The following is a 26188-nucleotide window of genomic DNA, read 5'->3' as shown; positions in this document are numbered from 1 at the left end:
TTCACTTGCATTGTGTTATAATTGGATACACACACACACACACACACACACACAGTCAGCTTGACACAACCAGAGTTATCTGCCTACTGAGATATGCTTTCTGTCATACAGCTAGTGACCAAGCTTGTAGGGCATTTTCTTGGCTTATGATGGATATGGGAGGGTCTAACCCAATGTGGGTGGTGCCACTCATGGGCAAGTGGCCCTGAGGTCTATAAGAAAGCAGGCTGAGCAAGCCATGGAAAACAAACGAGTAAGCAGTAACCTTCCATGTCCTCTGCTTCAGTTCCTGCTGCCAGGATCCTGCCGTGAGTTCCTACCCTGGCCTTGGTCTGCCACCAAGATTATTTAAGACAAATAGACTCTTTCTTCTCCAACTTGCTTTTGGTGTGTGCCTATCAGAGCAATAGGAACTTCACTAAGACACTTGCTTCCAGTATGTTTTCAAGTCATAAGAAACTTTAACGCTCTGCCAATGTTCCTGCAAGAACACCTTATAATCAGCTTAAACTTTAATATGAAATTTGAAATGTCACAATGCTACTTCCAGTAAATTGTAATTTTCAAATGCCAATGACATGTAAAACAGAGGTTTCTCTCTATATATCTCTCTCTCCCCTCTCAATTTTAGGCTACTTTGGTATGAAAACAAAAAAACCACACAAGCTCATAATGATGCTATTGAATTTTGAAAGAGATCAGGTATGAAACGTTCAAAGCAACCTTTTGTTCAGTGAGCAGGGGCAAGGAGTGTGAGGAGCTAGGAAGAGAGACCATGAAAGTAGCCTGAGAAGAGGCACCTTGTATTCAGTCTCCTGAAAGTCCCTCCTGGCCCAAGGCAGCTTTCAAACCACAGCCAACTGTGCAATTTAGCCACTCCATAAGTAGCCCCTTAACCCTGCAAGAGGACCCTGTAGAAGAAGGGTGAAGTAAATCTCTTAAGGTATAAAGAAGCCCTGGGAAGCCATGCGGTCTTCCAAGCAGACTCAAAGGATTGTCTGAAATGTAGGGTTTGTGTCAATTATCAACAAAATAGAAACAAAACAAAAGCAAGCAGTGCCAGAAACAAAGAGTCTGGGATACAAATTCCCATTGAAACAGATTTGTATCTCAAATTCTCTGCATGTTAGTTGAGGGAGCCTCCCTATTCCTGTTCCTCTTCCTTCCAATCACCCTCCTCAGCCACCTCTATCTCTGCCATCCCTTGTGACCTTACATGCTCCGACTCATTGTCCCTCTTTCCCTCATCGCCTCCTCCCTCTTAGCCAATACCATCTCTGCCATCCTTTTTCCCATCCTTGAAACTAGCCCAAATCAGTACTTTAGCAAAATGATACTGCTAACAGCTCCTGGTCAAAGTTCTACAAAGTCTAACCCATTTGGAACTCACAAAAGCTTACAACAAGATTATTATTAGAAATATCTAATGTCTAGCTGCTTTCTGCCTCCTGCCCTCTAGCTCAGTCACTGTTTCTGCTTCCAAAGGGCCTGAATGCATTTCCACCTTCTCTGAGAAAGTTGTAGTCAATTCGCAAATGTAGGTAAAGATTGCTCTTTCGTTCCTGACCGCTTAGACACGAATACTCACACAGAAACTATATTAATTACAACACTGCATGGCCAATACCTTAGGAATATTTCTAGTCAGCTGTTACATCGTAAATTAGCCCATTTCTATTATTATTTTGTATTTTACCATGAGGCTCATGCTTTGTTACCTCTAGCTTCTTGGACAGCTACATGGTGTCTTTTTGACCCCGCCTACTCTCTCTATATGTCCCTTCCAGCCTGGCTATATTTTGCCCTGCCATAGGTTGAAGCATCTTTATTCGTTAACCAATAAAAGCAACACATATACAAAAGGACCTCCCACTTCTCACAAATCACATGAGAAGCATAGTAAAAGAACACTACTATTGGAAATCTACTTTCCATAAGCTAAGCAGGGAGAAACAGGTGGGATGAGTGGAGATAATTCCTATTAAGTTTGGAGCACTGACTTGGAAGATATTTAACAAACATGTTTGTGGATATTCACGGGGATACTCGTTGGGTAAGATCTGATTGTTTATTTCTGCTTCTACTTCTCTGTGGAACTTGGAAAGCAAGGTATGAGAAGGAACATCAGGCCCTGTGAATCAGAGGAGAAAGGTGGTCACTCTCTCTCTGTTCTTCTTAGATTTTTCTCTGCTTTTGAGAAGGTGAATTAATTTTTTAAATGTATTCACCTCACTCGGTGTTTTGTACATCAACATATTATATTGGCCAACCTTCAGACATCTAATTTTAATTATTTCTCACTTGTGGCTGCTGTGTCAGACGTCTCTGAAAGGATGAGGTCCTGGATAAGATGTTTAATTGGATCACACAACTGCGTACTTTTCTGAATAAAAGTTAAAGGCTAAGAAAAGAGTCGTTATGCTTCGAGGCAGAAAATAACCTTTAGGTACAGAACTACCCTATTTAATAATTAAGAAAATAATTTAGTATTAGAAAAATATTCATGGGGATGACTTAATCTTAATTAGGAGTTCCATCCAAGCCCCAGGAAGCCCTATGAGCCGATTAGAATGTGCTGTTGTTGGTGAGGGGCAGGCATCTTATAAAAATGCAAGGAGAAATTAAAGAATACATTGAGCCCAAGGCATTAGAACATGCAGCCGATGTCAGCTCATCAGGAAATGTGACACACGCGACTCTTTTAGGAAAATTGACAGGAGAGAAAGCAGGTGTTTTTATGAGCAGTGATCACTTCAAGATCTTAAATGTTTAATTGCATGTAGCAAAACAGAAACATTTGAATAGAGTGGATGGGAACTGAGAATTATGGCTGAAATTTTGAATGAAACTTTTCTTAAAAGATTACGTGCCCTTTATTAATTTAGGTGAGTAATTGTGTTGTTAGAATTGCAGTGGACTTCCCAATGCTGCCGCCATTTCCTCTCTCCTAGCTCATTTATCTTGCCAGCCTTAATCACAGAAGTCAGCATTCCAGGAGGATGGAATCTGAAAGGACAAAGGCCCTTCAGTGGCATGCCTGGCAGGCACTAGCTCTTCAGTTTATCTTTCTAGAGCTAACGTACTAGTATTGTTTATAAATACAAGTGTAAAGAGCCCATACAAGACAGAGAAGCATCTTTAGTGTCCGCATACACTAGTGAGGAGAGGAGTCTGACCCACAAATGGATTGAAGGTACCCTGGAGAACTCACTGGTAACTGTGGTATCAGAGGCATCAGAGGAAATACATGGAACACGAACACACTTCTTCATCTCTTTCCTGCCTCCTATTCATGTCTTCAACACCTACCCAAAGCTATAGTGAAGGCGACCTTGCGTTAGAGGAAAGAACATTCTATTTCTGTTCCCTTCGTCCCCCACATCAAGTTCTCAGTGCGAAGCCATTATAAACTGCTGCAGACTCAGGGACAGTGCACCACTTTGTTTGTTTGTTTTAAAATGAGTTAACTTTAGTCCTGTATGCCTTACTATAGTGTGGGTAAAAGCCGGGGTCATCGTGTAGTTGATCTGACAGGGATAGAGGCTTGTGGTGTAGTTTACACTCTCTAAACAAATGGGAATAGCACCTACCAATAATTCCGTAGACAAATGGACAAGTGAACAGAGACTCAGCAGAGAACTCCACCTGTGACTGTGTTAACTGCACCTCTGTGGACAGTTGAAGCATGAATAATAAAAACTCAGAGAGAGAAATTGAGGTTCAACCTGATGGTCAGAAAAGCAAAACAACCAGCCATTGGCTCTTACCTCGACCTCAGTCTGAAATGGCGATCCGACCTCCCGGAATCACAGAATGAGGCTGTGCATCTGAGAGCTGTCTCCCCCACTTCTTATATTCCTCTCTAGGGCTGGGATTAAAGGCGTGCACCACTGGGATTAAAGATGTGTGTCATTGTGGCTACTAGGATTAAAGGTACGTATTATTGTAATCTGGTCTGTAAACTAACCAATGGGACTGTTTTTCTTTCAGATCTTCAGGCAGTCTTTATTCATTAAGATACGATTGAAATGCCACTACAGACAGGGAACCTCCTCTGCTTGCAATCTGCATCTTAGCAAAAGACACGTCAGGCACCTGGTGTCTCTGTGACCACAGCAATTTGTTGCACAATTCAGAAGTAGAGATGGGGCGTGAAGACTCTCACTATGCGCTTATTGCCCACGTTCTCATCATGATTCTGTGTGATGGTGTATCTTTTCCCCAACGACCCTAACATTTTAGTTGATGAGACAAGAGTAAGACAATTTATACTCTCAGCGTAGACTCCTTTTCTTCCCTGTCATCTGTCATTTTAATCCAGAGAAGAAAGTTCTCAGAACTCAGCCCTGGAAACAACTGACATCCCAGAAAGATCGGTCTGCACTGACAGAATCAGATAACACACTGACTCTCATTTGTCTCTGGTTTTCTTGACTCCGTGGACTGCACCAGCTCCTGACTTTCTGCTAACAGTCCCTATCGCTTGGTCCCTCACCACAGGCAATGAGTTTCCATTGCAACTTTGTCTGAGGACTATGTTCAGATTCTTGGAAGTTATCTATACAGATTTGTATCCTCTGATGAGAAATAGACCCATTGACTCCATAACAGATGGTGAACACTACTTTAAGACGAACTTGTCTTCACAATCCTCTCTGTAGCCTCACGCCACCCCTTCTGACTGCCATTCCTGTCTTCACACCACAGCACAAGGCTAATGGACACCTGGTCCAAAAAACATCCGTCATTCTCAAGAAATACGACATATATTTTGAGGAACCTTCTGATACTCATAATAGCCAAAGACTATGCCTCGTTTGTTACTCAGCGTTGTCCACCAAGATTACTATTCTCGACCCCATAGACTATGGTGAAGACCACTTGTGTTATGTGTGAGGTACTGACACTGACCTCTGCATCTCACATCCAGGCTTGATCACTCAAAAGGACACACTTGCAGCACTTAGCGGGAAGGTTAAAAAGAGGCAGCTGTAGCAGGAATTGCAAATACAGCTAGTACAGTCTGAGAAAAACCTTCAAGTCTATTTGTTAAGTAAAATACCTTAAAAGGCACATATTGTTTCTGCTGGCTAGCCTCTGCATAAGCAAAACTGTTCATTAATCAAACGTAAGTGACAATTTAGCGTTCATAAAGTTGAAAAGAATTCCTCCAATAGATCCCATTTTAGTCAGTATACTTTTTGGAATCAGTAAGTGGGGAACAACTTATAACTAAGGTAGATACCTACACTCCTCTCGTGCAATAAAAGAGGGATATGTGGATGTGCTATTTCCAATTGCTCATCACATCCCCAAGAGAATTTCCTAAGCTTCTTGTCACCCGAGCAAGAGCTGCGACCAAGTGGTGCCTCAGGGGTTTCTCAAACCAAGTGTCAACCTCCCAACTGCACCCTGTCAAGGCCCTATCTGTCCTGTGGATGGAGTTCAGATGTAAGAGAGGACAAGTGGGTGACATCATTTCCCACCATGTTACATTCACACACTTACTTTATCTGAAACACTTGTTATGTTTGCAATTTCTTTTGAGAAACATGCCGTTTGGGCATTGCTCAACTTTGGTTTTCTAAATAAAATCGAGGATGGTCTTTGCTAGGAGTGCTATGTGAATGACTGCCGAAGTGGACTTAGACGATTGTCTCAGGTTTGACTTCTCTTTGCTCAGTGTGCTGGCTGGCTGTATGTTGACTTGACACAGGCTAGAGCCTCAGGAGATGAGAGAGCCTCAACTGAGTAAATGCCTCAGTAATAATGGGCTAGAGGCAGGCCTGTAGGGCATTTTCTTAATTAGAGGTTGATGAGGGGGGAGGGCCCAGCTCATTGTGAGTGGTGTTAACCCTGGCTAAGTGGTCCTGGGTGTTGTAAGAATGTGGGCTGAGCAAGTCCTTGGAAACAAGCCAGTCAGCAGTACCCTCTATGGCCTTCTATACCAGTTTCTACCTTCAAGTCCCTGCGCTGCTTCATTTCCTGTCCTTGATGCATTTTGATTATACAATGTTACATGGAACTGTGGGTTAAATAAGCCCTTTCTTCCCCAAGCTGCCTTGGTCATGATGTTTCAGCCCAGCAAATAGCAACACTAGCTAAACCAGCTGGAGAGCTAGCTACACCGAGAGACACCCACTTCCTCAGCACCACATTCAATTTCTCTACAAGGTTATTGCTGCAAATTAGGGTCCTGGCCCTCTTTTCCACATACTGTGTGTGTTACAGGGTTGTGACACTGTCCCAAGCTGGGGATATTTTTCTTTTTATTATGGACAGAAACTGATATAACCCATTATAAGATTATGAGGGCAAAATAATACTCAGTTCCACTGAGAAGCAGCCTCCAATGTCTACAATCCAAGGGGGCAGTAACCACTCTCACTGGAGACAGCCTCCAATGTCTACAGTCCAAGGGGGCAGTAACCAGTCTCACTAGGAGACAGCCTCCAATGTCTACAGTCCAAGGGGGCAGTAACCAGTCTCACTGGAGACAGCCTCCAATGTCTACAGTCCAAGGGGGCAGTAACCAGTCTCACTGGAGACAGCCTCCAATGTCTACAGTCCAAGGGGGCAGTAACCAGTCTCACTGGAGACAGCCTCCAATGTCTACAGTCCAAGGGGGCAGTAACCAGTCTCACTGGAGACAGCCTCCAATGTCTACAGTCCAAGGGGGCAGTAACCAGTCTCATTGGGAGACAGCCTCTAATGTCTACAGTTCAAGGGGGCAGTAACCAGTCTCACTGGGAGACAGCCTCCAATGTCTGCCGACCATGAAGACTCACGGAGGGTCTCAGCCACCCCAGGAAATAAGCAGTACTGCTTGCTGGTGGCACAAGCTAAAGAATGTAGTGATTGATGCCGGAGCCGGTTACCTGGAACAGAGACGACCGATATTCAGTGCTTGACCCCCAAGCTCCTTCTCCACAACTTTTTTGAGGATCGAATCTCGGTTATATATTACAGAGACATGATCTTTCCATTTGGGGAGCCATATGAATACTTATGAACAGACAGCCTAGCATTGTGAAGCTTATTCTGGTTATATCTAAGTCTTATCTTAGAATGCTTATATCTAAGGTTTTATATCTACACAAACAGTATGCCTAAAAGCAATATAAATACTAAAGACACATATTCAAAAGAGTAAAATTTCTGACAACTTTACCCAAAGATGTGCCTTAGTTCCTTAAATTCATTTTCTTTGATCTGCAGGTCACCTTCCAATCTTTCTATTATAATAGCATAAGATTCACTAACTTTTTTCTTCCATTCATCTAGAAAAGAAAAACAAATGGAATTGATTCATAATTGCATTTTGCAAAATATAGACACAGATCATAATACACAAGCAATCAAAACTGTTTTTTAATGTTTAGTTCTACAATACTTAATTTAAATGACTGATTGTGGGTTTAATGCAGATGTTTATGTTTATAATGCAATCACTTTGGGATTGTAGTAATTAAGAACCCATTTGATACTGTACAATATATTTACATAAAAGAATATATTTGACTTATTTCATTTGATTTTATTGCATTTTAATTGTAACAATCTCTTGATGCTTAGACAGTGTCTTTTAACTTTTAAATACTAGATATTTAAGATATAATTCTAAAATATCTATATTCAATAGCATCCTAAAATTTTCTGCCATATTATACCAAAAAACCAAGCTAATATTTTAAGAAATTTTCTGCTTTCAGCCAATAATATTTCAGAGCAAAAGAGTAAAGTCAGATAATCTAAACACTTAATATTCTTTGTGTTCCAATAAGCATACGTCTCAGTGAGTTATTGCTCATCTGTACTTACAATTGAATCACGGTGCGTGTTAGAAAGCAAGGACAGTTACCATAACACGAGGAAAGTCAGAATAGTTACCAGAGCAAGTCTGCGTCGGTCTGGATTTGTAATTCCCCATTTTTAAGAAGTGTGTGCTTTTCTGCTGTGCTGTCCTCCAGGGTACAAGATTCCAAGTTCTAGTGCTGCCACAGACCAGTTGAAATATTTTGATAGTCTGGCTAAAAATAAGCCAAGTGCCTAAGGGAATGTCATGCAAGGGTGACAGGGAGCAAAACAGAATGTACCTTCAAGAGGGGGTTGGTGAGGGAGCGGCTGGATTTGTTTAACCAGAGCCCCATGAAAGACAAACAGCAAACGTTTCTGTTGTGGTACTCACCTCCATCAGTTGACTGTCTGTCCCCACACTCCTGCCTTGTAGACCGCTTTCTTAATGAATTAATCTACACGGTGATTGGTGACTTCTGAGCACCACTGAAAGAGATTCAGTCCAACCAGGCAGAGTTCGGTGTCCTTTTCTTCTGGGCCAAAAACGGCACCTGGAAAACAGTTATTATGGTGTAAAGAAAAAGCAGAAATTCCTATCAAAGAGCACTGTGACTGAGAGACCTTGGTGTGATTTTTTTATTTGTGGGGATTGGAGCCTCAAGCACAATGTGAACATATCAGTTGTTTGTTCCTATCCTAAGTCACAGAGAAGAAAAAAGACACAGAGTTTTATAAATATCAATTTACAGCAAGAACACTGAGATCAGGAGATAGCCTCTCGGGCTAGCCATTTCAATTTTATTTCATCATACATTCCTAGGCAGAAAACAGAGTTCACATACGATGATTTTTCAGTGTCCTTTCCAAACACTTAGTGGAGTCTGAAGTCAGTCCTGGGACGACTCATCACTGACATGTGAGCCCTGTATCATTACTAATGTGCTGTGTTTGGTGTTCTTCCTTGCTCCTTCCCTTCGTTTCAAGCCATTGCTTTTTCTATACACATTTCTACAGAAATAAATGAAGCCAGTGTGGGGTATAAAATAAATGAAAACAACAAAAAAGATTTATTGGCTATTTTCTATATATTTCTTCTAGTTGATCTTACTGTGTATAAAAGATATAAATTCTAGTCTTGAAAATCACACATAGCTTTAATGTATCAAGTATGGATTTCACATTTACTATGTCCAAATATTCAATAACTCTTTCTTCATAAACAAATGCTTGGATGCATTAAGGAATCTGCACTCCTCTTCCTTAGCAAAGTAAACAAATGGCCTAGGGGTTGGACTGCCGTACTGATGAAATCCAGCTGGAAGACACAGTACCTGGCTTTGTACATGTGTCTACCTTTAGTTAGAACTCTCCCCTTGCCAGTCCATGCCTGTCGTGGATGGGAATCCTTTATACAATGCAGGGGCCTCTGTCCACCTTGAAACTGATTTTCAGTTTCTTTGTTTGACATCCGGACACCGTCATTCCTACCCGCTTGTTCCCAGCACTGTGCGGCTCCCATCCAGCTTGCTGAGTGACCCCATGCAGCTCTTTTTCAGTCCCCATTCCCTCCACTTAGTTTAGCTTTCCTCGGATATGCCGTTCTCAGATTCGTCAGCCCAGGCTTCTGACTTCTTTGGTACTTCCCAGTCTTAAACCACGCACTGTGCCTTAGGAGTCATTCGCCAGGGAGATACAGCAATGTAACATGCATGTATATGGTTTGTATTACAACTTGGGAGTTATTGCATTAGTTCACAGAAATGGTAATGTCAGTAGTTATTGGAAATATTCTTCCTTTTTTCAGGTGATTGTCCCATTTTATTAATTTTTGTTAGCATATATCCATTGTGAAAATAATGGGGTTCATAACTTTTGAATAAACAAGGATTTGTAGGTATCTTTTGTATGAAAACTTGAATTTTCAAGGAAATATGTCATACATTTTGGTCACACTCATCCCCTTCATCACCTTCTTTCTCAGACTGCATGAATTTCCTTACTGTTATCTCCAGTTGTATCTATTTTTCTACACAAGGCACAACATCACTGCTTAGCATAGTAAAATCTCCATCATGTACAAATGCCACCTTTTCTCTATCCATTCATCTGCCCATGCATTGAGAGGCAGGTTCCAGAGCTTGGTTGTTGTGCACAGCAACACAGTGTACACGAGTGTACAGGCCTCTCTGCTGTAGAGTGACTTGAGTCTTTCAGAGAAATACTCAGTAATGATATACAATCCATTCTCACCAGCAGCACGTCAGTGGTCTTTTTGTCTTGAGACCTTATCAGCATTTGTTGTTGTCTTTTTGATGTCGTTCTGACTGCTGTCAAATGGAATCTGTGTCGTTTGTGTTTTCACTCTCTGATTGCTAAGGATGCTGAACAGTTTTCATGTGTTTATTGGCCAGTTCTTTTGAGAACTATCAGTTCAATTTGTTTGGCCATTTTATTGATTGAGTTATTTGGGTTTGGGGTTGTTTAATATTTTGATTTATTTATACACTTGAATAGAAATCCCCTGTTGGAGGAATAGCTGATAGATATTTTCTCCCATTCTGTAGGTTTTTCCTTTACTCTGTCAAATGTTTCCTTTGCATAAAGTCTCCAGATAAATGCAATCCCATATGCAATTTCTTGTTGTGATTGCTGAGGTACTGAGTATAATTCAGAAAGTCCTTCTCTTGGCAGTGTATGGAACGGTACTTCCTGTGTGTCCTCCAGCATATTCAAAATTTCAGGTCAATTTTTACATCCTTGATCTCTTTCTAATTGTTTTTTCAATGTAGAAGAAAAAAAAGAATCCAGTTTCACTGTACTGCATGTGGATATCAGAATTGTCTATGAGCCATGCACAGAGGTGACCCCTGGGCAGAAAACGAATTGACTGTATAGTCCAAAGCAATTATTCTCAACCTGAGGATTGTGACCCCTTTCAGGTTTGGACTGCCCTCTCACAGGGCTTTCTGAGACCATCAGAAAACAGATATTTACATCTTTTTTGCAGTTATGAAGTAGCAATGAAAACAGTGTTATGGTTGGGGGTCACCACCGTGTTGTAGTACAAGCGATGGAACTGCGTCCCCAGCACGCCGGCCACCTGCTAGCTTATGCCCCGAAATAATTACATGAAAACTCTATTCTTTTGAACACTGCCTGGCCCATTAGTTCCAGCCTCTTATTGGCTAGCTCTTACATATTGATCTAACCCATATTTAATAATCTGTGTAGCCCACAAGGTGGCCTACCAGGGAAGATCTTAACCTGCGTCTTTCTGGAGGGGGACTATCATGGCGACTCACTGACTCAGCTTCTTTCTCCCAGCATTCTGTTCTGTTTTCTCCGCCTACCTAAGGGTTGGCCTATCAAATGGGCCTAGGCAGTTTCTTTATTAATTAACCAATGAAAGCAATAGATTAGAAAGAAATCACTCCCACATCATTTCCCCTTTTTCTGTTTAAACAAAAAAGAAGGCTTTCATTTTAACATAGTAAAATTACATATAGCAAAACAGTTATCAAGCAAGAATTACAGTTACAATATTAATATCTATTTTATCTTTTATCATAACTAAGGAAAACTATAACTATCTATATATTCTTTAACTCCATCAAAGACTCCAGAAGGATACAATATTACCTAATTAAACAAGAAATAAGCAACTTTCAAATCTCTAGAAATAATAGAGACATTTTGCTGCCTGGACAGTCACCCAAAGTTCCTCTGTACTGTTGGGGCATCCATCTTCGGCCTACAGGCCTATAGCTTCCAGCAGACATTTCCATGAAGCAGGAAATTTCAAAGGCAGTCACTATCTGCTTGTCCTGAAGAATGTCTTGCAGACTCTTTCATGAATCAGGAACCCCGAAAGATCATCTCACCTTTAGGCAAGTTCAGTAGTCCTCTCTCTGCGGGTTCTTTGTGTCCAGTTTATGCAATAGTCCAGGCAAGAACAGTTTCTTGCCCAAATGGCTATCAAACTCCATAAGGATCCTCTTCTATGCCCATATTCCTCTTGAAGTAGATTGGTGCTGCCAGGAGCAGACGTGTCTCATTGTTATGAAAAGCCCTAAGTTATTAAAACATTTAAATGCCATATTCTGCAATCTTTGAAAGATATGAAGAATGCCTATCTAACTGAAATATATCTCTATATATCTAGAAAATCTAACATGACTACAAGCTTTACTATTATCGATGATCATCCATTAACAACCTATATTTCCTAATTATACATTACAGTTTTAAATGAACTATATAATCACAATACCTTAATCAAGAGCAGAAACACATGTACATAAAACAAAATTGACCTTAAAATCCACACCAATGCAAATTATTTATATCTATATCATATCCCACTTTAAATGTAAAAGAACATTTATAAACAATATTTGGGCACATGGGCGCAGTTTTTTCTCTTCAAACTGCTTCCTGCTGAATGGGGGTGCTGTTAATCAGATCATTTAGGGTGTAACCTGTGTGCCAGGTTCATCTCAGTCTGCAGTTGAGTGAAGTAATTTTTTGAGGGTGTTCACAGCAACTTTTCGGGAGGTCGTGGCCTATCCTACCATATTGGGATAGAAACAATCCACAGACTCTCACCCTCTGTGAAAACAAAATAAGAAACTCCTTTCCAAAGCATCATGTTCCTAGATCCAAATTTCAAAGTCAAGGCATTTTCAAAATATCTATGTTGAATTAGTTCAGCAGCATTTATAAACAAGCATCTTTTGGCATTTGTTGCTCCTTCCTCAGCATTCAAACAATTCAAAGAGAGCATAATAGCATATGTATCAAAATTCTCTGTTTATTTTCCATTTTGTATGGCTTTATTTTAACTCTATTTGTTTATTTTTACTTTTATTTTATATTCTCTGTATATCTTTGTCCTGTAATAACTCTGTAGACCAGGCTGTCCTTAAACTCTCAGAGATCCACCTGTCTCTGCCTCCCAGGCATTGGGATTAAAGGTGTACGCTACTACACCTTGAACTCATAGAGGTCAATCTCCCTCTGCATCCCATGTGTTGGGATTAAAGGTGTGTACTACCACACCCAACTACTCTCTTTCTTCCCCCTTTTTTTGTTTTTTACTTTAAGAACTTTAACTTTTAGCCTGCATATATTTTTGGGGGGCCAAAATGTAAAGGTGTAAATGAATGCAGACAGATTGTAAAAGTATATACAGCTTTAATGGGGAAATAGACTTACAGAACCACTGTTCCTGTGGATACCAGGAAAACAGAAGCAACGGCTGGGAGCAAGCTCTCCAGATTTATAGGTAAACATTAGCCTGAGGCAAACATGCCCCCTAAGGGGCGGAACTTATCCCTACACCACTGCATGAGGAACTGTATTAAAGGGTCACAGAATAAGAAGTTTGAGAGCAACTGGTCTAGAGTTTAGAACTAATTTATAAAAAAAGATATCAGCTCAAATGTATGTTCATATATGAGTGTATAAATGGAATTGTATCCCTCAAATAGAATACAAGTCAGTCGTAAAAGGCAGGTGCTATTTTGATGCTAGCTTTTGTTGTTTATATCACTGGATTTAGAATCACCAAGATGAAGTACCTTCAAGTATGTCTGTGTTAGTGTTTTCAAAAAGGTTTACATAAAGAGGGAAGACCTACCATATGTGAGGTAGGCATCATGCTGTGAGCTAGGATCCTGGACTTCTTAAAAATGAGAATATGAACTGAGTGACTAAGCACCAGCACCCACATGTCTCTCAGTCTCTCTCTGCCTCTCTGCCCTCCTCTCCATCTGTTTCCCGACTAGAGGTGCAGAGCACCCTGCTACCTCATCACACAGTCGGTCATGAATCACTACCACAGTGCTCTAAAATATTTTCAACCATAGAACAAAATCAATTGTTTTTCCTTAAGTTGCTTTTCCCAGGCATTTGGTCACAACAGCATAAAGCATATTGCTTTCAGTCCATAAAACTTTATGGGGGAACTTTCAATTTAATTGAAAATATTTTTCATACAATATTCTGATCACAGTTCACCCTCCCAAAATCATCTCAGATTCTCCTGTCAGTTCTCACCCAATTTCATGCTTTCTCCCCCCCTATTTCTTTCTCTCTCTATCTCTTTGTTAAAAACAAACAGCCAAACAAAAAATCAAATAAACCAAAATAAAAAACAAAGAGAAAATACAAGAAACTCACAAAATCAATGAAAATACAAAATCAATAAAACACAAAATCAGTAAAAATACAAAATCAGAAAGCATAATATATAAGAAAAGATCACTAAGGCAAAAAAAAAGTTTAAACAAAGCCAATATGGCACAAAATGGCTGCAAAATTACCATTGAGTTCATTTTGTGTTGGCCATCTACTGATGGACCTGGACCTGCCCTTAAGTGTGGTTTTTACCCAGTGAAACCCCGCTGGAGAAAGCTGATCTTTGTAAGCAGACGTCAACTGCACACAGCTGCTTCATTAGGGAAGAGAGATCGTGTACAGCTCATAGAGGATATCTATGTGCACAGTCCCAAGTGAAAGAAGTCAGCATAACTCAGTTACACAGTTCACCAACCCAACTCCGTGACATTGTGAAAAAGGCTAATCAATAGATAAGCAAGTTATTGCCAAAAGAAGAAAGAAAGAATAAGAGATGGGAGATTTAAGGACAGACCCTAATGACACTAGCGGTGGAGACACACAGCATTACACTCTCACAAAACCCTTTGCACTATGTATAGAATAGCAACGGTAACTGTGGACGTTGGTTAATCACAATATGTCCATTCTCAGTGAATAATGGTCCATTAATAATAACGAATGAGCTTCAAAGACATGAATTCATAATGAAGAAGATCAGGAGTAGCAAGGGTAAATAGGAACTTATGTTAAGGATCAATTTTTCTGAGAACAAAACCACTATAAGAAAAATATGTATCCATCTTAAAATTAAGAAAAATGATAAACGTACATACAGCTCTCAGAACTGTACTATCTGGGCTGATGAGATGGCTCAGAAGGTTGAGACACTTGCTGCCAAGTCTGAGGACCTGTGTGCACTCTGTAAAATGACGTGGTTGGAGGCAAACACCAGAGTCAGCCCACACAATGTGTCCTTTGACATCCCTGTGTGCTCAGTGACATGGATGTGCCCTGCGTGCACACATAAACACATGCATATGCACACACACATACAAACACACACAAAACCACACCCACACCTATGCACATGTACACACACACGTGCAAACAAACACACATATGCATGTGTATACACACATATATACGTACACACATACTACACAATTAAATGTAAAAATGACATTACTTTCTTAATGAGATAATTTGAATCTCTGGGGACAGTTTGTGACTAGGAAAAATTGAGGAACTTTATGATATCTAGCATTTCTTCTCCATCTCACTTGTTCTTTCATTTTAAAATGTCAGAGGGATTTAGTTGGCGTCTTATTTTTCCACGTCTCCCCTTTCTGAGGCAACTTCGTGTCCTACCGGCACTAATGCGCAGCCTTCCCCCTTATTTATCTACACAGAAACGGAGCTGCTGGAACACCCCAATGAGCTGATTTACATTCTCCCCCAATTCCTTCATTCTGAGTTCATATGATTTATTTATCCCAATCTCCCCTTATGCATCTGCTATTTATATTTTATTCTGCTTTCTTCATACATATTTAAGAGGATGCTTTCAAGATGAAATGACAAATATTAACCCTGCTCTTGTTTTTCCTTTACCTTTTCACAGGGAAATTATGAAAACGTGCATTCTACAAAAGAAACCTGGTGCACCTGAAACAATTTTTATCACATTTAAAATACGAGTTAATTTAGACTTAAAAACCTAGATCATTCTTTCATTGTGTGAGTGGTTATTAACGTATTTCCATTGCCAGAGGGGTCACGGTGTTTGACGTGTTCATCTGATTGGCAGCTAAGACACCAGGGCCACAAAGGTAAGAAGCAAGAATTTCTAACAGTTTAAGGTGATCTTTCCTTTTCTTTCCTTTATAAAAGCATAAAGTTTCCCAGTGGGCAAGCAGTAAGTTGGTAATGAAGATTCTCAATTAAAAAACAGTCATTTTAATAGTGAGGTAGTTCCTGGATGTGGTGGCATGCAGCTTTAATCCAACTACTCAGGAGGCAGAGGCAGGTAGATCACTATGCATTGAAGGCCAACCTAGTCTACATGGTGAATTCCAGAAACTTATCGTTGCTCAAGAGACATGGAACTAATCTAGTTTATACAATTAATTTCATTACAAAGTAAATATTTCTATGCATAAACAAACATAATCCACAATGTTGTTATTTATCAATGCTATATTTCCTCTAGAATATTTGCACTTATAGTTGCCTTCATGTGCAAACATTGCTGATGTGATAGATTAATCCTCAAAATAAACAGGACTTGAGAAGCCTTGTGCTAAATACCAGTGTGAGGAGTCACTGGTACGAAGCCTACATAGCCATCCTCACTCCCTAACTGGGGGAGCACACTAAAAAGGATAACAGGAGCACCATGTTTTTTGGTAGATAAGCATGAAGTAAAGTTTACGAAGACTATACACTCAATGGTGCAAGAGTCCCACTTGTTCCAGGGATAATGATTCTCAGCTATCAGCTGACCAATCCGTCTTCATGGACATGCACTGTGCCCATGTTCTCCAGAGAGTTCTTGAGGCCCAAGAAACCAGGCATATGTAGCATGTAAGCATTCTGTGATAAGGGCACAGGACCGCGTTCAGAACTCTCTCCAGGCACTTCACTGTTAGTAGAATATGGACTCCACGACTCTTCAGCCTTAAGCCTTCATTCTTCCTTCCTGAGAGTTGACTTGCTCAGGAAATAGCACAGTGTTCTAATTACTACTCGAGAAGGAGCTAATACTGTTCAGGGCAATCATTTCCATGCCTAAAATCCTCTCTCATAGAAAAAAAAAACAACAGAAGGTTAAAAGAAAATTAATTTAATATTACTTATCTTGAGTTCTTCTTCTTGTTTTCAATGACGATCACCCGTTCTGTGCTTTTAACTGCAAAGAAAACTAACCTCATTCAGAAACAGCAAATTATTTCAAGTTTCAGAAAGATTCACTACATTACATTGCTTGCTAGGGAATCTGTGAACATGTAGCTCGCTACTATGTAGACAGTTTGGACAAACAAGTTAGGGAGGTTTGTGGGGAGCTCACTGGGAAGCGGTTTCCCTGTTCTTTCAAACAAAGACATCAGTATTAGAGAAAACCCTAGGCTGCTAAATCTGCTGAAGTGTCCTGTGGCCTCAAAAGATGGGGTAGTCAATTAATTGTAGCAGTGCTTAACTTTTGGGGAATTCCAAACCTACTCTTTCACACATTCCAGGTCCTGGGACAGAAGAGCATCATGAAGTGGTGAGTCTGGTTCTATGGGTGATCCTGAGCTACTCTGCTGGATGCTTCCCAGGGGTGCATTGCTCAATGCCCTCAAGAAGAGGCAGCCTCGGTAATCAACCTGTTCCACCATTACTCTGGCCCAACTCCTGGTAATCTTCCACATGGGAAGTTGGTAGCCACGATTACCAGGCCATTTGCATTCACTCCCTTCCATCACTGGAGCACCAGCCTTAGCATTTGTCCAGATGTGCTCTCAGAGCAGGCTGTGCATCTCCGTTCCCCCACTCTTTAGTGCCTTCCACTGGTTTCCCTGTTTCTGTTCTCTACTTCAGTTGTGGGGCCAGGCTCAGCAGCTCCCGGTGGACATTTTATACATGTGTTCTTGAAATCCTGAATCACAGTGGAAAGGACAATGAGGAGTTAGGATTAGGGTGGCTGGTACTGTCGATTTCAACCATGACCCTGCTAGCAGGTCATGGCATTGACTTAGTGAGTCAACAGAAAGTACACTTTATGGCCACAGAAATTTCTGACTTTGTTAGGCAGAGACCCTCACCTCTAAATCAAAATACTTAGAGTACTTGTTACAGCAAGTATTTGCATACTCAATTAGAACTTCTGAAAAATTTGCAGGTGTATTCCTTATAATATTACTGCTTTCTTCTAGTTCACATCACCAAGGACAATCTGTAATCACTGTATATTGTGGGATCTTTTGTTTCTTTTCTTTTTGTTATGAGAAGATAGAAGTTAGCTCTGAGTAAGGGAATGGGCCCCTCTCATAATCTCTTAGTCTTGAATGTGAAGAGCTACCACTGTCGATTCTCACTGACTCCAGAACTCCAGACTAACAGGACAATGAGCTTCACAATTGGTCTTTATTCCTAACCCAGCTTTTGTGGGTTCTGAGAGTCAAATGCAGGTTACCAGATTTGTACGCCAAGTGCCTTTCCCTGCTGAGCTTGGTCACCAGCACTCCCAGGACTTAACATTGTCAACACAATTAGAATATTTGCAGTTGGAATGAATTTAATGAAGAAAAAATCCAAAGCAATACTCCAAAGGAAGTGCTGTGTGCAGTTTGCCCGCAGAGACAGCACACAGTCACTGCCTGCAGAGCTTATAACATGGCGTGGCTTGAGCATCTTTCCTGCTGTAAAGTAGTTAGTGATGACTGGTGAAGAAACTTGCAAACTCTGCAGTTTAAAAAGGGGAGGAGCTGAGCTGCGCTAGTCACGGAGTCAGAATCACAGAAATGCATCTTGTTGCTTCTAAAGTTTTAAATATCACAGAGGAAAAAGAACTTAAAAACCAACTTCATTTAATCTCCAGCATATGATAAATTGAGAGCTTGGACACTATTTAGATCATTATATCACTTCAGAGGATTCAGAGAAATTATTAAGATGATGTTCATTAAAGTCTCCATTATTGCTCTACACACTAAAACAAATTAAACAAAACTGATGGGACCAAAGCAATTTAAATTTCATCTTGGATTTTTTTTTCTTGAGAGTAAAAATTGATGAGGCTAAGTTAGGCAAAGTCATAAATACCAAATGACAGAGGAATTATACATAAAGTGGCAGCAATGGTGTGAAATATGAGCATAAAAGATAATAAGTTTCATGAGGAAAAACCATTAAACCAAGACAGCCCAGAAAAGCAAGGAAGACCATGGCTATGGGGAGAGAAAAAACCAGGGAGGGCAGAAGGCAGTGTATGATGAATGGGAAGAACATGTAAATTACATGTAAATTCATGGCACATTGAGGAAGATGAGTGATTTAAATGGAGACATCCTAATTTTAAAAAAAGAAACTGAAATGAAGAGTTTTCTTACCTAAATCTGTAGAGATCATCTTTGGGATGTAGCTTCTGATGCTGGACATCTCTCTCATTAGCAGGAAAGAGAACATTTTGATTAGAAATAAGGAGATATCTTATCATGAGATATCTATTCTAGTCTCAGGGGGGTCTTGATGTGCCTTTTACATGTGTTTTAAATAATTTTATTAGAAGTTCCTAGACAGCATAGCTGACAGACAGTATATTTTTATACATTTGGAAGGATTTTTTCCCTTTTACTTTCAAAAATGTTTCTAACAATTATGTTGATGCCCCAGATCATATCACCTGGTGCAGTCTGAGTTTGTCCCCTTGACTTTGGGTCTCACTCGGATGGGAAGAGCTCATGGCATTGCCAGGGATAGAGCCAGATTCCTGTCCAATCTGCACACTTTCCTCTGCTGAGTCTTCTTAGCTGGGAAGATTATATTTCATTTTCATTCACTGAACAACTTTGAAGACAATGTCATTGTTTTATCTAACTTTTGATGCACTATAAAATACAGATTTATGTAAATACTTTGATTGTTGAGATGTTGTTTCTGAGAACTGTGATGGAAGGTGTTCGTGCAGAGAAGTTAAATACATAAACACAGATGAACACAACAGTAGCCCCTGCAGTGACATTTCTGTATCAAAGAAATCACCTTCATAGGGAACCTTTAGTTCCATATACACAATGAAGTTTTGTAAAGACCAGAGGTGATATTTACATCTAAGCAAAAACATTTCCTAGAATATAAATTTAAAACTAAACTTTTGAAGTTTAACTTCTGAGCTCAGAGTAAATTTAAAAGCTCCTGATCACTATTTGTTATGTCCTTGTGAGGTTTTTTGATCCCTGCCTACATTCAGTTCTAAATATGCAGTTTATGGGAACCCAAAGCTACCCTTTCTTTTTGATTTTCCACCCAAAGACCAAATCAGGACCATACTTTACCGTCTTTAGGCCAGTTCTGCAGGATCTTCTTTAGTGAAGCAGCCTTGTTGGTCACTTTTGCTGGTTCCTCTGATGAGGCCCTTTACTTTGTGTGGTTCTAATCATACATTTGTGGGACAGTTTTCTGTCTTGTCATCAATAAGGTGAAATATGGATGACATATCCCTTATGTTTATCATAAATGACACGTAATTAATATTCAAATATATTTGATTTTGTGAAGTCGGAGTCTAAAGTAGTGTCTATCTGATTTATCAATTTCATGTGACCTTGCTTTTGAAGGAATTCTTTAAATTCATTTTCTTAGATCCAAATTAGATATTCAACATAATTTTGTCTTTATATGCTGCTTTGACTTCTTCTGGAAAACACTTAAATGGATGCATTCCCACTCCCTCAGGCATCATGAAGATGGGTGTCTAATCTTTCATGGAGCTAATGTTACATGGACTGAGAGGGGTGGGGTCTACATCTTTACCTTGACCCTTTTCTTTACTTTCTTTATAAATGTAACCCTTTTAGGTCATTATTTTCCACACTCATAATATTCCTATAATCTATCATTTACACACACCATCCATTTTACCAAATCCTCTTCACTCACAAAACTATTTCGTCACTAGAGAAAATAATAACCAACTAATGAAAAACAATTGTTGATATTTAAAAGAATGAGAATGGATCATTTTTAACACTGTGAACTATGAAACTCATATTCAAAAGCTCAAACAATCAGGTTTTATGTGCAAATCATTTTAATACAAAGCTCAAAACCAGGGTAATGGGCAGGATATGGACTAGTTCTTTGCTCTAAGGCATTTGCCAAAATAAATTTGGGGACTTCCATTCTGAGAAATTAGAGAGCACACAAAATTCTGGGTTTGTGAATTTCCATAGGGGGATTTTTACTTATTGAATTTATCTTCCTAAAAATGTCTCAAGCAGACATCACCCAGCACTAAGCCTGACGTCCTTCATTCCAACCAAAAGGTACCGTGATGCAGGCTGCCTTGGTGTAGAGGAAAGAAAAAGTAACATAAGGACCCTGATAAATTGCTGGTATAGTCATGGTCATTATGGATTCCCCCATCCAGGTATGAAATACTTGGTGGGCTAGAAAATATGTCAGGTTTAAATTAATCTAAGGTTGCTAATAAAGTCCAGTGTTTCTCTCAGTCCAGATAGAGGCAAACGCAAAGTCATTGTGTGCTGGCCCATTATGTTAGACCATCCGTATCTGCTAGACTATGATTTACCAAGGGCAATGAACTTGAACAGATGGCCAGCTAACTGAGAAGGTAAGGTGTCAATTTTTCAAGTAGCAACCCCCATAAACAGATACATGACTTCTGAGCACAGAGCTATCCAATGAAGTTTCCCACACAATGGTAGACCATCACAAGGATTCAAAGAAAGTAAGTGCATGTGTTTGTGTACACGCATGGAATAGATGTTTGTGTACATGGAGTGGTAAAATCTAAAAAGGGACACTGGGATATATGAAACCCCCAGGGACTTGATAATGACTCAGTAATGTGCTCACCTCAAATGCGTGAACACGGGAGCTTGATTCCCAGAATTCATTTTTAAAGGCATTAAGCAGTGGGGAGGGAAAACAGGAGAACATTTGGGGTTTGCTGGCAAGCCATACTGGCATTAACCAGCAAACTCCACACTAAGAGACACTGTCTCACAAGAGGTACATGATGTTCCTGAGGTTGTCCTTTGGCTTCCAAACACACATGTACATGAACATGAACATATATGAACACTAGCACATAAGTACAAAACTTTGTGAGTCAAAAACAGAAAGTCACCCTGCTTTAGCAGAATACACCCATGAACTACTGCAGTGAGGAAACTGCATTTTGTTTCAAATCCCATGTGTAATTTCAGCCTGAAAAAGAAAAAAAAATGCATTCTCCAAAACTGTTTGCCCAACTTAATAAGAATGGCTGTTCCTTTAAGTGTTATTATACAAGTGAAATTTTAGAGGCTAAAGAAAAATATTTTAATATTATCTTTTATTTTTAATTATGGAATATTTTAATAAACATTTAGAATTCTAATTGAAATTTAAAGTCTCATCTTTCTTAAATACCTTATTTAATATTCTGAATATTTCAGGGACTAATAAAAATAATTATATTGATTTTACTGTAATTCACACATACATGTGAAATCAAGGCTCAATGTAAAATACAGTCAGCGTTGGACACCTGTTATTCCTGGTTCCTTTCGTCAACGAACTTATTATCAGTCTGTGCCACGATGATGGTATATTTTGTGTGCTTCTCAGAATAAATAATGTAAAGAGATCATTCAAATGCATATTCAGTGGGAAGCCATCTGGTTTTGTGTGAATTTATGAATATTTTAGCTTTTTCAACTAGGCAAAGTAAAATCTGGCAATAGGGACTATCATGTAGATTTGTGACAGCATTATGAAATATTGCTTCTCTAAGTCAGTGATTGACACGTTTACTGAAGTATGGCTTCTCTTTGTTATTGCAAACTGAGTCCACCACAATGTGAATGATATTACATGATTACTGAGTCATCACTGCTCATCGTGTATTCTCAGGACAGGCGTGTTAAAAATAATAACTCCACACAGCACTGTGTCTTGGAGCTGGACTGGGTTTGTAAGTTGTGGTCGACACTGTGACACGACACCCAGATCCTTCCATAGAAAAAATGACCTTAGTTCCTGCGGTGCCGTTGGAAGTGGAGCTTCAGCTGTGAGCCCCATCCAAGTAGCCTCAGCCACATAGAACCCCTTGCCCAGAGTCCCGCTTCCCCATGTGCTTTATAAGGAATACGCCGTATGAATCATGACCTCTGTGGGTTAGCCTTGAGGTAGAGTTCCCCATCATAAGCAAGTCAAGACTGTCGTTCCAACTATACTTTTACCATGGGCAATCCTACTTAGTGTCTTGTGTGATGTTCATTCTGAGGGCATTCCTGAAGAACTGCATTGTATTCTAACATTTAGAAATATATCTCAGATACTACTTTACAGGAATTCTTCATGGTAGCAACAGAAAAATTACTAGCACAGCCCACCTTACTCAACCACAGTTCTACTGAACTCCCTCTGAGCTTAGCTGTCCTGGCTGATCACAGTAGCCTGTCTTGTGGGTAACAGAATGTGTTTGTCTTAACTGGATGCCTCTTCTCTAGTATTCTCTCCAGGGGACTGCACGGTAGGACAGACTGTAGGGATAAGTCCCGCCCCTTAGGGGGCGTGTTCACCTCGGGCTAATGTTGGCCTATAAATTTGGCAAGCGTGCTCCCAGCTGTCCCTTTTCTGCTTTCCTGGTCTCTGCTGGAACGGTGGTTCTGTAAGTCTATTTCGCCATTAAAGCGATATATATTTTTACAATCTGTCTGCATTCGTTTACGCCGTTACATTTTGGCGCCCAACGTGGGGCTCGAACCCACGACCCTGAGATTAAGAGTCTCATGCTCTACCGACTGAGCTAGTCTGACAAAGTAGGAAACAGAGGGCTCACATCTTGAACCAGAAGCTTGAAGCAGGGAGAACAAACTGCAGATGCTGTCAGTGTTTAACTGCCTCAAAGCCTCCAATGACATATTTCCTCCAACAAGGCTACACTTCCGTCTAAATCTCCCCCATACAACACCACCAAGTGGGGCTCAGTGTTCAAACACACGAGTCTATGGGGAGGTTCTCTTCAGGCCATCACAGGGGCTAATTACTGGCTCCATGCTGGAGAGCAAAGAGGAGTTCAAGTCATCGATCCCAGGGATGTTAGTGTAAGGTGTGCACAAAAGCTGAAGAGCTGAGAGGGCATTTTTTATTATTTAATTGGAAAATACCATTGATTTGTGAAACTGTGAAATTAGTCCAGTAGTGTGGGAAAGGAAGAGTACCTAGGAGGTAGAGATGGTGTCCTCATTCATAAGAATTACATGTAAAAAAGAAATTGTCAAATTCAGTCGAACATTATTGTTAAGTTATGATGCTTTTGGAGAAATATCCATTAAAATGCAAATTAGAGGATAAGTTTGGGTGCTATGTGATATATTTGTAGGACAATTTCAGAAGTTTTAGCATCTCTGATGTCCATGGTACACTGTAACATTTGGTGTTGGCACACTGTGACCTTATGGTATTTTTTAACCAGGGAAGCTGATGATAAAATGTCTCAAACTCAGTTGATGAAAGTAAGATTTCATAATTCTCATTGTCTAAGACATTTCTCCTTATGATACCACCCAGAGGATCCATTTAACTCAGCACACAGAGGATCCATTCTATCACCACAGAGATTATCATCCTTCATTACACAGAGTCAGTAATATAGAAAGAGTTTACATTACTGATGGGACCAGTCAAATGTGGACCACAGGAGCCCATCTTTGCACTTGTCTGCTAGGTTAAATACATCATCTAGGCATAGGAAACAAATTTAAGGAAAGGGAACCCTGGTAATGAAAAGCCCTTTGGTTCAGTTGAGTTAGCCTTTCAAGTTTTGATGTGATAACAAGCCTAAAGCAGTGGTTCTCAACCTTCTTAATGCTGGGCCCTTAATACATTTCCTCCTGTTGTGGAGGCCACAGCCATAAACTTATGCTGTTCCTTTTTCATTACTGTAATTTTTCTACTAGTGTGAATTGTATTGTAAATATCTAATATATTGAATATCTGATATGTGACCATCAAAGGGACCACTGGCCTAAAGGATTATGAGAGAGCAGGACCGGGGAATCTATTAGTATCAGAACAATTTAGGTGTTCATGCTTACATAAGAGGATCAACCAAGAGAAGAGAGAGAAATTTTCAGGGAAAAAAGTTTGGATTACAGTAAAATAGCCAGCGAATATACTCTTCATAATGAGCATGTTGAGGGATTCCCAAGAACAGTTATTAATGCTGGGTCATAGGTTTTTCTCTAATGCCACTTTGCTCTGTGGCTTGAATTATTCTAAGCAATTTGCCTAATATGCAATCTGTGTAAAGATGGTTTATTTTCTTAAGAAAATGGAATATGACAAAGAAAGTTTCAGACTCACACATACTCAACAATAGACAGGAAAGTTACAAAACTGATAGAACCATTTGCCAAGTCCCTTAAGACACAGTGCATTAGACAGAAAAGTGTGTTTGTAGTCATGCTCTGTGGAAGATACGTGCTGCAAGAATTTCACAGACATACGGGAGATATTGACATCCATGTAATTTAGCTTAGTCTAAGGCAATATTTCTTGGTATGGGGAAGTCCTTCTGTCTATGTGTTGCTTTTATTGGTTAACGAATAAATCTGTTTTGGCCAGTCACTTAGCAGAATAGAGCTAGGTGGGAAAACTAAACTGAATGCTGGGAGAAAGAAGGCAGAGTCAGGAAGAGCCATGTAGCTGCCACCAGAGACAGATGCGCTGAAACTTTGCCAGTAGAGCACGACCTCATGGTGATGCACAGATTAATGGAGATGGGTTAGTTTAGGGCATAAGAGCAAGCTAGAAATAGAAAGCTCAAGCTACTGGCCAAATATAATTGCAAACAATATGGTTTCTGTGTGATTATCTCGGGTCTGGGGAGCCAGGAATGAACCAGCAGTCTTCCGACAACAGTTTCTTGTATCTAGCAGCAATCCAGCTAGCCTACAATTCCAGTCTACAAATAGAAAAGATAATGTGCACAGGAAAGACATTTTGCACTATTATCAGGCACAAGTGCACAGGGAATAAACAGAATATTAAAGATTGGTATGATTGTATTTCTTTAAAGGCAGTCTTGGACAGAGAAAAGTGAAAATTAAAGGCTGATTGAATCAGCAAAGTTGAGGTCCTTTTCTTTTCAGTGTCCAACACAACTCAATAACGATCTACTACATTCATTTGTAATAGCTTTACAAAAGAGATGTGAAGTTTAGAAAGGTAAAGAGTCATAAAAGTTTAAGTTTTCCAAGAAAATGCCAGACCCAGCAATACTTTTGAGTATATACCCAAAGGATGCTCAATCATACCACAAGGACATGCAATCACCTATGTTCATAGCAGCATTGTTTGTCATAGCCAGAACTTGGAAACAACCTAAATTCCCCTTGACTGCAGAATAGATAAGGAAAATGTGTACATTTACACAATAGAGTACTACACAGTGAAAAAAAAAGTAATGAAATCTTCAAATATTTGGCCCTAGAAAACATTTTATTGAGTGAGGTAACCCAGAACCAGAAAGAAAAATATCATATGTACTCACTTATAA

At 39.9% G+C, this 26188-nt stretch overlaps 1 protein-coding gene across 2 annotated transcripts in view; it reads right to left on the bottom strand.

Annotated features, from left to right (window-relative positions):
- The window catches only part of LOC121447239 (serine/threonine-protein kinase TNNI3K), a 217186-nt gene extending 209207 nt beyond the window's left edge, over positions 1 to 7979 (bottom strand). For both annotated transcript variants that reach the window (XM_041650381.1, XM_041650390.1), the window contains exons 1-2: positions 7891 to 7979; positions 7172 to 7280 (exon numbers count right to left, since the gene is read on the bottom strand). In XM_041650381.1, coding sequence (XP_041506315.1) covers positions 7172 to 7280; positions 7891 to 7930 — 149 coding nt within the window. In that variant the 5' untranslated portion in view covers positions 7931 to 7979. The remainder of the gene's footprint in view (positions 1 to 7171; positions 7281 to 7890) is intronic.
- Positions 7980 to 26188: the final 18209 nt, after the last annotated feature.

Source organism: Microtus oregoni, unplaced genomic scaffold, assembly GCF_018167655.1.
Source record: "Microtus oregoni isolate MIOR12 unplaced genomic scaffold, Mior012 000000F_ref0000247, whole genome shotgun sequence".
NCBI classification, from domain to species: domain Eukaryota; kingdom Metazoa; phylum Chordata; class Mammalia; order Rodentia; family Cricetidae; genus Microtus; species Microtus oregoni.
Note: the sequence above shows the minus strand (reverse complement) of the source record. Positions and strands in the feature narration are given on the sequence as shown.